Source organism: Galeopterus variegatus, unplaced genomic scaffold (genome assembly GCF_000696425.1).
Source record: "Galeopterus variegatus unplaced genomic scaffold, G_variegatus-3.0.2 Scaffold5762, whole genome shotgun sequence".
Classification (NCBI taxonomy): Eukaryota; Metazoa; Chordata; class Mammalia; order Dermoptera; family Cynocephalidae; genus Galeopterus; species Galeopterus variegatus.
The window spans coordinates 48,442-60,644 of NW_007731873.1; the positions used below are offsets into that span (position 1 = coordinate 48,442).

The 12,203-nt window shown below is 37.3% G+C and overlaps 1 protein-coding gene across 2 annotated transcripts in view; it reads left to right on the plus strand.

The window, feature by feature from the left end:
- Positions 1–12,203, plus strand: part of TNPO3 (transportin 3) — an 86,628-nt gene that overhangs the window by 23,856 nt on the left and 50,569 nt on the right. For both annotated transcript variants that reach the window (XM_008589929.1, XM_008589930.1), the window contains 3 exons: positions 2,496–2,696; positions 4,031–4,104; positions 5,540–5,696. In XM_008589929.1, coding sequence (XP_008588151.1) covers positions 2,496–2,696; positions 4,031–4,104; positions 5,540–5,696 — 432 coding nt within the window. The remainder of the gene's footprint in view (positions 1–2,495; positions 2,697–4,030; positions 4,105–5,539; positions 5,697–12,203) is intronic.

Consider the following 12,203-nt stretch of genomic DNA (forward strand, 5'->3'; position numbering starts at 1 on the left):
TTCTTCTTCAGGGACTCCTGTTATCTAGATTTTAGATCTTCTTTGCCTAACTTCAATATTTGTAACTTCCTCTTGAATCTTTTTTATCTTTCTTAATATCTTTTTTGAATTAAAAAACTTTTCACGTTCTTTTTCTCTTAAGGTATTATCTGTTGTGTTTACTCATACTTGTGAAATTCCTCCTAGTTTAGTCTTCCTCTCTGAAGGGATTTTTTCCTTCAATTTTTGTTTTTTTCCTGAGTTCCTTTACCTAATTTCTGAAAATTTTCTTTACAAGTCTTTTCATCCATGTCATATTATTTTCTTAATGTCTTTTAGCTCATTTTGAAATAGTAGGCTATTTTTTAAAATCTGTTTTTCTGGTCTGTTTCTTATAGGGCTGTTACTCTGCCCATTCTCTTTTTTCCCCTAGAGCTATAGATGGCATCTGACCTCAGTTGCTGATTTTTTTGTAAAATTAGTTTTTTTAAACTTTTAGAAGAAGGGTTGCTTAAGGATAATATTTCCAACTTCATGGAGTGTCCTTTTCTGTTGTTATCAGATAGTGTTTACAAATATGGTGATTGATTTCTGAGATTTCCTGACTTTGTCTCCCTCTCTTTTTCTTTATCTCTACTGTACTTGTCTTGTATAATTTTGATTCTGTTCACAGCAGTTTTTCCTGAGTTTGGTGCCCTTTTCTGGCTCCTCAGTTGTAAGGTTTTGTAGAGGCTCAACTCTTCATCCCCCTCACACCTTATAGGCCTCTTCTACTCACCTCCTATTGGATTGGGCAAAACGTCTTCTATTTTCAACTGCAGTCCTCAAATTGGCTCCCTGTACTTTCCAGTGAATACTTATTGGCTCTTTTTATGTTCCTCCATTCTTAGATCCATTAGATATCTTCTTTGCTTCTTCTGCTTTTACTAAAGCTGAAACCACATAGGTCTTATAGATGTCACTAGCTTGTCCCCATCCTCTTATATTTTGGGGTTCCTGGAGATACCCTTGGAGATAACTAGACAACACCTAGTTTTGTTGTGAATGTCCATTAGTGTTTTGGTTTTGCTGTCTGTTTTTATAAGGGTACTTGTACAGATTCCAAAGCTTCATAGAATGTTTTAGCTATTTAAAAAAAATCAGTTTGAGTAAAATAAAGGTATTTTGATGGCATAAATTGTAGATGTGCTTGGGTTATGATTAGGTAATGAATGGCTAAAAATTTTGTTGGCTGGAAGATTTTTTACTTGAGGAAAGAAAATTGGTGTTATTAGTGATACATTAATTCATTTGTTGAGTATATTTGAGACACTTTGCTAGGGGTAAAAAGTACAAAAATATTAATAAAATATGCCATATCTGGAAGGAAGTTAATGTTTCATTCTTACTTTCCACAACTTATTTTTTGATTGAAAGCTAAGTATAATATCAGTAAATCTGTAATTGTAAAATTCAGGGTCTCTATTTTCAGTTTACTTTAGGAACTTTTGTAAGCCATTTATTATTTTGACTTGCTGCTTATCTATCTTTGGAAAGATCTTAAAGGATAATTATGTATTACTTGTGAAGTGCTCTACCTTCATAAGAAATTGACTAGAAAAATCTCTAGTGATCTCTCTTCACAGTTGGTTCTATTCCTGAATTGAGACTGAAATTTTTTTTTTAGTCCATTATTGCCAGTCCATTTTAGCCTTCTCCCATGAGGAGGCAATTTGTTGTAGAATTGGATTAGAATTTATCAGTCATTAATTAGTTGCTTACTGTTTACTGCAAGATTTTGTTTCCAAAGTTATCTTCAAAATAGGACTCCATTTTATAATCTTGACTAGCTTTTAGAGACGAGTTTGTATGCTTTTTGTTCTTTTTATTTTTTTCTACAGATCACTTTAGATTCTCCTGTGAAAATTATTTTAGTAGCGTATGTAGTACTTTGCTGTATATAAACACATAAAAAAACAATTGAATTATGTGGAATATTCACTTGGGCCAGGATAGTTTTTCTGCTATTTTATCAGTAACTAAAGATTGAAATGTAGGCCTTCTGAGACCGATATGAAATAAATTCTCCTATTCATAAATATATTGAAACAGCTTCCAGATTCAATTGTTAGAGTGAACAAAGCTTTTTTGAGAGAAGAGACATCTATCCTATAGATTAGGGTTGGAAGTTATACAGTGACATTTTAGTTTTAGTAGAAACTTTCAGGGCATTTTTCATTATACCTTCCCCTCTATACAATTAATAATTCTAATCAGCAAGATTATATCTATTAATTAAATTGATAGCTCTCTTGCTGTCCTAGAATGAGTCACAGAGAGTTTAGGTAATACTTTATTGAACAGGGCCTATATCAATGTAGTTGAGCAGTTGGCTGAATTAGTGGGTAATTTAGCTTGTCAGTTTTTTCTTTCATTATGCTTTGGTCTAAATATGTTCATATATATATTGAGGTTGTATGGCATTAAAATTACTTAGAAAAGTAGTCTTCTTTAAAACATCTTTGATCCGCTTTCAGGTTCATGCTTGGGAGATTTCAGACCAATTGTTACAGATCCGACAGGATGTGGAATCATGTTATTTTGCTGCCCAGACCATGAAAATGAAGATTCAGACCTCATTTTATGAGCTCCCCACAGACTCTCATGCCTCTTTACGGGACTCATTGCTAACCCATATCCAGAACTTGAAAGACTTGTCACCTGTCATTGTAACACAGGTAAATCCTGTACTTCTCATTTGGGAAATTTGTAAGACCATTTGGATTTATCAAGTTTATTATGATTGACATTGCGAGGCCACGTGAGGTAATGTTAACAACTTTATTATAGATGCATTGCTATATTCTTATAAATGGACAGAAAGTGAATATTTTAATGTTTTGTATTAATCTTAGAGTTTGTTTAGTTTACAACCAACATAAATACCCAAAGTGGGGAAAGTGAGTGTGTTTTCACAGGCATTCTTGCGCCCCCTACTGTTAAAATTGCAGGTGATAAAAATGCCGCATCATGCTGGGTAAGAGGTCTATGTAGTCACCTTTAAAAAAAATCTTTTTTGGGCCGACCCCCGTGGCGCACTCGGAGAGTGCGGCGCTGGGAGTGCAGTGGCGCTCCTGCCCCGGGTTTGGATCCTATGTAGGAATGGCCGGTGCGCTCACTGGCTGAGCGTGGTGTGGGCGACACCAAGCCAAGGTTTGCGATCCCCTTACCAGTCACAAAAAAAGACAAAAAAAAAAAAAATCTTTTTTGAGTTGATGGGCTAGTAAAAGTCTCATGAATGAAATAGTGAACTAGAGAATCTGGCTTTTCCCTCTAAGATAGGGAAGTACATTAGAAAGAAAAACTGGGGCCGGCCCGTGGCTCACTCGGTAGAGTTCAGTGCTGATAACACCAAGGCCACGGGTTCGGATCCTATATAGGGATGGCTGGTTTGCTCACTGGCTGAGCGTGGTGCTGACAACACCAAGCCAAGGGTTGAGATCCCCTTACCGGTCATCTTTAAAAAAAAAAAAAGAAAGAAAAACTGGAAGCTTCCGTGAATACATACTCACATGTGTTCTCTGCCTGGCACAGAAGTGCCCTTGAAGAGGAGGCTTTTGCATAAGGCTTCATGATGAGAAATGGAAAGAGAAGGGAAATGACAGTCCATTACTTGAGGACTGAGTCAGAGGTCTGACTTTGTCTGACTTTGTCAGGAGCTTTGGCCTTTTGGTAAAATATAATTTATCTATCTTTGAAATTCTATGGTATTGGCAAATCAAAAGCAGTATTGATATGTTTTCAAGAAAAGCTAGTCTATTCTTTGACTTCTTTTGTTGGTTGGTTTGGGTTTTTTTTTGTTTTGTTTTGTTTTTAATTTTTAAAGGTTAACTTTTAAATCCCAGCAATTTGTAGCTAGACCAGAAGAGTTGTTGTTGAGTTGGGAAGAAATGGGGGGTGGAGGGTCAGTCTTACTTGTCATATTGTTTGGAAGATTTAGTTTCTTTTTCTAATTAATATTGATAGTAATTTGTTCATCTGTTCCATTTATTTAATCTCCGTTCTTATTCAGCTGGCTTTAGCAATAGCAGATCTTGCCCTACAGATGCCTTCCTGGAAGGGATGTGTACAAACATTGGTGGAAAAGTAAGTAATTTGTATTGACTGTATGCTAGCATTTGGAATTACCATTAATCTACATAGAGAAATTTGTTGCAATAGCTAGACATTTGACTGTTTCCTTGAACATTTAACAGAATTGTGTTATTAACCTTTGTTAGATTAAAGAAACTCATTTAAAATTTAAATACTACAGAAATATATCAGGTGGGATGTAAAAGACCCATGCAATTTACACGCACACACTTCTTGAATTAACTGCAGCAAAGTCTTTCATTGTCTTGTGGATCACTCCCACTAACTGGCATATCAGCAATTTTGTAAAGATGTTATAGTATTTAAGATTATATTAAATTGAAGGTTGTTATGAATATACATTCTCACTAATTGGGGTTTGTTTCATGTCTATCAGAGGGACAATATTCTTTTTAGATACATGAAGCCTGTTACTTTGAATAAAGCATTTTCTCCTGGGTCACGACAATCTTGATAATCTTGATATTTGCTTGCAGTTTGGCATTTGGTTGGGAAATTATTTTTGAACAAAGTGGATGTCCTTTTTACCTCCAGTTTATAGTGTGTCATTAAAGCCCTTATGTGGATAGTTAATTTTCTTAAGAAAATTTTTATTAAGAAAATTAACACATGCTCCTTGAAAAAAATTCTAACAGTATGGAAGCTTTCAAAGTTCAACGTGAATACCATCCTTTCTCCCTTTTCCTATATAAGAAACTTTTATGGGCCGGCCCGGTGGCACACTGCTACAGTTACCGGTCCCGGTACGGGCGCGACACTGAGGGTTGCGATCCATAGCCGGTCACGAAAAAAGACAAAAAGGAATAAAAGAAAAAAGAAACTTTTATTAATGACTGGTTATTTATCATTCTACACTTTCCATTAAGCATTTTAAAATATGTAAATGCATATATATTTTAATATACATATGTCTATGTATTTGTTCACCCATATTTAATATGTTTTATATACTTTTTTCTCTTACTACATTGTGGACATCTTTTCATGTTATGAAGTGTAGGTATCATTTTCAGTATAATGGCTATGTATATTCCATTGTATGACTGTAACCCTTTTTATCCTGTATAATTATGGAGGACATTTATATTTTCCCCTTGTTTTTTCTATTATAAAAATGCTGTAGTGTACATCTTTGTATACTTATCTTTGCCTGTATATGTGAGTTTTTTCTGAAAGATAAATTGCTGAAAGTGGAATTGCTGGGTCAAAGATTATGCAAGTTGAGATTCTGATTGGAATATCTTTTCAGATACCTTTCCAAAAGATTATACATATGTATAAAAGATTTTATTTTTTTTCTCCCCCTTAACAGTAATAAGAATGCTTCTTTTTTTGTCATAGGTTATTCTGATGGCTGTTATCTTATGTGATTGTATATTTTCTGGCTCTAAATAACTTGTATATCTCTCCCCCTTTTCTTTTCCAGATATAGCAATGATGTAACTTCTCTGCCTTTTTTGCTGGAGATCCTTACAGTGCTACCTGAAGAAGTACATAGTCGTTCCTTACGAATTGGAGCTAACCGGCGCACAGAAATTATAGAAGATTTGGCCTTCTACTCTAGTACAGTAGTATCTCTGTTGGTAAGTTTGAAACACTGAGTTGCTGCCTAAGATGGTTATTTTGTAATCCAATTATATTATTGTGAAATAACTTTCTCTGCAAAATTTGGCAATGATAATACTTTGGCATTTATATGTAATTCTGTGAGGGTAATGTTATTTCCAATCTGTGAATGAGAAATGGGCTTTAGAGTTACACTAGTGTTGATTCGGAATTTGAACTCAGATCTTCTGATTATATTTCCCATGCTCTTCGACCATTTTGTGCTACAAGCTGTTGACTGTTGATGAAGAACCATGCTGAGGGAAGTGCATATAAAGTTACTTTACTAAAGAAAGTATCTTCTCTTAAAGACGAAATTATGTTATGGAGGTGGTAGGAGACTTTACTTGACCTTTAAGCAGTATCACAATTGTAGATTAGCTAATACCATATTCTTTTTATAAGAATTAAATGTGATTAGTTCCCTTTTATTTAGTTGGAATTTTTAATACTATAGACTAGGGGTGGGTAAACTTATGGTGCATGGACCATAAGTTTTTTGCCTGTTTTTGCAAATAATTTTTATTGGAACACAGTTATGCCCATTTAGTTATATATTGTCTGTGTCCTTTATTTTGAACTACATCAGCAGAACTGAGTAGTTTTCACAGAGACCATGTGACCCGCAAAGTCTAAAATGTTTATTATCTGGCACTTTACAGAAAATGTTTATTGGTTCCTGAACTAGATGGTATTAAATTGATTATCTACCCATATCTCATTTTTAGGTCTTTAAAGTCTGGCTTGGTTTTCTCAGTAATGTGGTTATAAATTATTTTTCAGGTATTTGTTTCACAGATCTTTTTGTTTGAAAAAACAAAACTTTGTTTAAAATTATGTTTGGTTTGGTGTTAGAAGTTCATTGGAAAATTACTTTTAAGTTAATTGTATGTTTAATTTTTCACTTAGCTATTTATTTTAAAGAAATAGTATTGTAGAAAATTAGAAAATATAGACAAGCAAGTTATATGCAAACTACCTGGAGATCATACTTTTAACACTTTAATACATATCCTCTATGAACATATAGAGGTTTTTAAAAACCCAAATGAGATTATATTCTACCTACCCTCTGCACCCTGCTTTTTCATATCATCCTGTAAATACCCAGAGCATATTCACATTTCCCCAGTTGGTCCTAAAATATCCTTTACAGAGTTTTCCCAAATTAATATCCAGTCTAGAACCATGCCTTGTATCAGGTTCTTAATCACAGTTCCCCATCTTCTTCCTTTTTCAAAATGATATGATTTGTTAAAGAGATTGGGCCAGTTGTTGTATAGACTATCTTACCTTCTGGATTTTCTGATTGTTTCCTCTTTGTTTCGTTTAGCTTGTTTTTCTGTTCTCTGTATTCCCTCTAATTAGAAGTTATAGCTAAAGCTGCCCTTCTCAGTAGGAGTTCCTCAAGAGAATTAAACCTTAAATGCCCTATGGCATCCATTGTATGTAATGAATTCTCTCCTCTGCATTAATAATGGTACTAGCTCTATACCATTCTTATGATAATTGAGAAAATAGTCACTCATTATTATTATTTTTTTTTGTCTTTTTTCGTGTCCGGCAACGGACCACAACCCTCAGTGTCGCACCCTTACCGGACCGGGACCGGCAACGGGATTGCAACCCTTGGTGCTGGGCCCGCCCCTCGCTCAGCCAGTGAGCGGGAACCGGTCTGTATGTGGGATCCGAACCCTCGGCGGGAGCGCCGCTGTGCTCCCAAGCGGCGCACTGTAGCAGTGTGCCACCGGGCCGGCCGTCACTCATTATTTTCTATAGTGCTTAATTCTTTCCCAGAATACTGGTTGAGAAAAACTCAGAGTCTTGATGGATTAATTAAAACAAAGAAACAAACAAACATTTTTGGCTAGAGCACATCATAGGTACTTCATGCTACCTCCTATACTCTTTGGTTGACTTTCCACTAGTGATGCTAGTAGGATTGACCACTGGATTTGCATGATGACAGTCTGATCCTTCCATTAATAGTTTGTTTTCCCTGTGTAGTATAATATAATTTGTGGGATGATAGCTTGTTATTTGACAAATGTCCAATTTCCTATTGAATTTTTGCCTGTTTTAAACTCCAGTTGATAATCCTTACCTTAATCAATAATTTCATTATGGTTTGCGAAATGATGTTTTACTAATTCTGTCATTCCTTGTACATGTACAAGGGTACTTCAAAAAGTTTATGGAAAGATTTGTATTATCTTTTAATTCTATTTTTCCATGAACTTTTAAAAGTATCCTTGTATATTACTTGCCATTCTTCTGGATTCCTACTAGAAAGATAGGATAAATCTTAATTCTTTTTAAATTTCCCATTTTCAAAATAAGGGTTTATTTTAAACCTGCCCAAAATATTACTGATTTTTCCTGGCTTTCTCTTTTTGAGGTATTATTGACTCATGGATTTTCACTGATTCGGAGTCTCCACTGAAATTATTCTTTTGATGTTCAAAATGTCAGAACTTTGGTCACTAGAGCACCCTGTTGGAGAGGGCATAGCCATGAATCCTTGCATGGTAGACGTGCAGTGTGTCACTGTGGTGGTGCATGCTGCTGGAAATGTATCCTCTCGAATTTGCTGGAAATCTGCTTTCCAGGAAGCCCAGGAAAAGCTGTTCAGGTGTCTCATCAGACAGTTCTGATGCCTCACCAGAGGCACTTTGCCACAAAATTGCCTGGGTTGGGAGTACGAGGGGAAGCTGCTGGCCACTGTGCACTGAGGGCACTGGAGAAACAGAGCTATACAGGGGTATGGTGCTGGAGAAGTTATTCATTCCTCAGGAGCCAGAGGCACTTTGCTGCAAAACCACTGGTGAGGGTTGGGGGAACACTGGGGGAAAGATGCTGGCCAGTGCATTGCAAAATCTGGGCCCCAAGAAGCTAGGAGTCTGGTGCTGGAGAAGCTGTACATTCTGCAGAAGACTGGTGAATGAGCACATTGGAACCAGGGGGCAAAACCGTTTTCCTCTGTAGTGTCTCCAGTGTCTTCTACCAGCCAAACTTTAGTGCCAACTGACACAGGAAAAATACTTAAAGGGTCCAGATCCATTTTCACAGAGCAGTCTAACAGGGTGAATTTGGAGTTGAGAGGCAATGGAGGAACCACTCTGCAAAAGCAGAAGAAACAGAAGTTGTCAATACAATTTTAAAACTTTTAGATTTTAAAATGAGCTAGAAATTCACTGAAATGATGTTGCATATGAGAAAATATTATTTTAGAAAGATAGACAAAATATTTAATTCCATCATATATATTTGTATCACTCATATCACAATTTTAATTCTTTTAAAAGCAGTATCTAAATTTGTACAATATTTCTCTTATTCTTCTTTGGAATATTTCAACACTGGAATATTAAAAAGAAAAGTATAAATACTGATGTGTTATCATTTCTCCAAATCTCTCTTTGGTTGAGACAAATCTTAACCTCACATGGCAAATATAGTCTCTTTAAGAATTACTTTAAGTGGTATTTGCATATAAATATATAAGAGACATACAGAGTTTTATTTTCTTGTTTTAATTTTCATATCTATTGAGATATCACATTTGTTGCATATTTCACAAGTTTTTTTTTTTTTTTTGTCTTTATACTCTGATAAGAATTTTAAATCAGATTACATTGCTGTGAGGAATGCCCTGACCATTAGATAAGGCATTCTGTGAATCCATGGGTGAAAGTGCTGACAGAAGCGTTATAAGCATGGAACGCAAATCCATATCCAGAATATGAGTTAATTCCTGTGAAGACAAGTCTCTGTTTCCTCCATGATGTAATAAGTCCAATGTAATCAACGTAGTTCCCAGGGGGAATGATGTCTCTGCCATTGGCAGTATAGACCCTCAGCAGTAGTGCCAGCCAGTTCAGTCTTGGTAATTGGAAGTCCATGTTGTTGGTTCCATACATATCCTCTGTTCCTGCCACTGTGGCCACTTTGTTCATGAGCCCATTGAGCAACCACTGGATGGCTGGGGAAAGAGGCTAACTTCTATAGAGTTTGTCATTTTGTCCATCTAATCACTGAGAGATTCCTCCATGGTAGATTCCATTTGGTGGGTATTCACATAAGATACAAATATCTCTACAACCTGTGCCCATTCACAGAGGTCTGTCCATATACCTCTTCCTCAGATTTAGTTGTCATAAGTCTACCAATCCTGTTTTTGTAGGTCCCTGATCATCCAGCCAGACTATTGGCAATTGTCCATGAATAAGTATAGATCCATATTTCTGGCCATCTTTCACTTTGGACAGCCAAATAGACTGTATGGAATTCTGCCCCCTAGGAGGATTTTCCTTCACTGCTGCCCTTCACTACATCCTCTGAGTGGACCTGTAATGCTGCAGCTGTCCACCTTCACGTGGTACCAACATATTGTGCAGATCCATTTGTAAACCAGGCTTGAGTTTTTTTCTTCAGTTATCTGGTCATAACGAACACCCCAGGAGGCCATAGGCATAGATCAGTGGGCAGGAATCAATGCAGGAAGAGTTTGTGTCATCAAAGGAGTCTGAGCCACCTGCAACTTACTTTTATCCCCCAGACATTTCTTAACTTAGTCTCTTATATATCCTTTTTATTTGATAACCAATTACTGCTATGCATCCCCAGCCTTATGGCTAGGTCATTTAGAGGACACCCAGTTCGTGATGGGAAGCTTAGGCTTCATGATCACCTGATGTCCCATGGTTAGATGTTTAGTCTCTACCAAGGCCCATTAGCAAGCCAGAAGCTGCTTCTCAAAAGGAGAATATTTACCTGCAGAAGAGGGCATAGATTTGCTCCAGAATCCTAGAGATTTGCACTATGATTTCCCATTGGTGCTTCCCAGAGGCTTCATATACACATTAAATCTGGAATCCAGGAAGAACACTCACATCAGTGAATTTGGCTTAATCCAGTGTTACATTCCATCCTCCCTTGGTCTAAAACCTCAGAATCCACTCCCACACACCTCCCCCAGGTTTCTTCACATACATATGAGCATTTACAATTTTCTTGGTGTGTTAGTTATTTCCTTCTGTGGGTACTTGTCCCCCTGGAACATGCTGAAAGGTTTGATATTAGTAATGGGTCTAGTGGCAACAAGGGATAGTTGTGGTAGGTTTTGAGGAAAATGGACATCCCTTTCAAGGCATTATTTCAGGCAAGGTTGTCACAGGGCTTTCAAGCTGAGGAAGGCTAGTTTCCTCAGGCACTGGAGGGCAGGCTACTTCCACTGGTACGGGAGACTCAGAATGACTTGAGAGTTTAAGATTGCCCAACCAGATGTCTCCATTTCTTTATTGTTTCTTTGGGTTTCTTTGGGGGGCGGCTGGCCAATACTGGGATCTGAACCCTTGACCTTGTTGTTATCAGCACCACACTTTCCCAAGTGAGCTAACTGGCCAGCCCAGATATTCCTATTTCAAGTTTCAGAATCCCATTTTTTACCAATTTCCTAAATTTCATATGAGAAATTTGGTGAGACTGAATTCAACTGTTGTTTATAATTGAGCAAGCCACACAACTAAATTTTGTATATTTGTTTCAGTAATATCAGCCCCGTAGCTACAAAAAATAAGAGTTCCTCTTAGAGCTGTCATGGAAGCTCTCTGGTTCTCAGATGGTGACCAGAGCTGAGAGCTAATGGACCTGAACTTGTCATTTTCTTTTTGTAAGCACTCAAGTGAACTTAAAAGAATCCAGCCCACACCAGGGTCCTTTATGTTGCTGCCAGAGTAGTCAACTCAGCAGCCACTTGGGCTCCCAAGGCATGTGCTTGACTTGGTACATCATTGCAATCAACCACAGGTGATACTTTGATTAATTGTGATGCAGTCTGAAAAATATATTCCCTGTGGTGCATGATAACATCTGATTCTGCCATGTAGTTTGTCATGTTATAGAACCCAGATTGAGATTAGTCCAATACTGCCAAGAAAAAATAGGCATTTAGCTATGAGACTAGGTACCAAAGGCTTCTTAAGACTTCTCCTATTCAGTTTCCCTCACACTCTTCTTTAATGGTTACATTCCATTCTATTTCTTGATAGTACTATTCTTTTGTGGTCTATCCTAATGGACCCTTCCTAAATGTGTTTTTAACTTATAGTGGAACTGAGCTTGGCCTCTAATATTTTTCTCTGTCCATTCTCTATTTTGCTCATCCAAGACATCTATTCTTATTTACACCTGCTGTATTTTTACTGGTGAGCTCTTCCGGACTTTGTGTGGCATTTATATTGCTGCTTTTGAGGCCCTACTTTTTTTTTTTTTTTCCTTTTTGTCTTTTTTACTGACCGGTAATGAGATCGCAACCCTCGGTGTCATGCCCGTACCGGGGACCGGCAACGGCATTGCAACCCTCGGTGTCACGCCCGCACCGGGGACTGGCAACGGGATCGCAACCCTCGGTGTTGCGCCCGCACCGGGGACCGGCAACGGCATTGCAACCCTCGGTGTCACGCCCGCACCGCGGCCTGGCAACG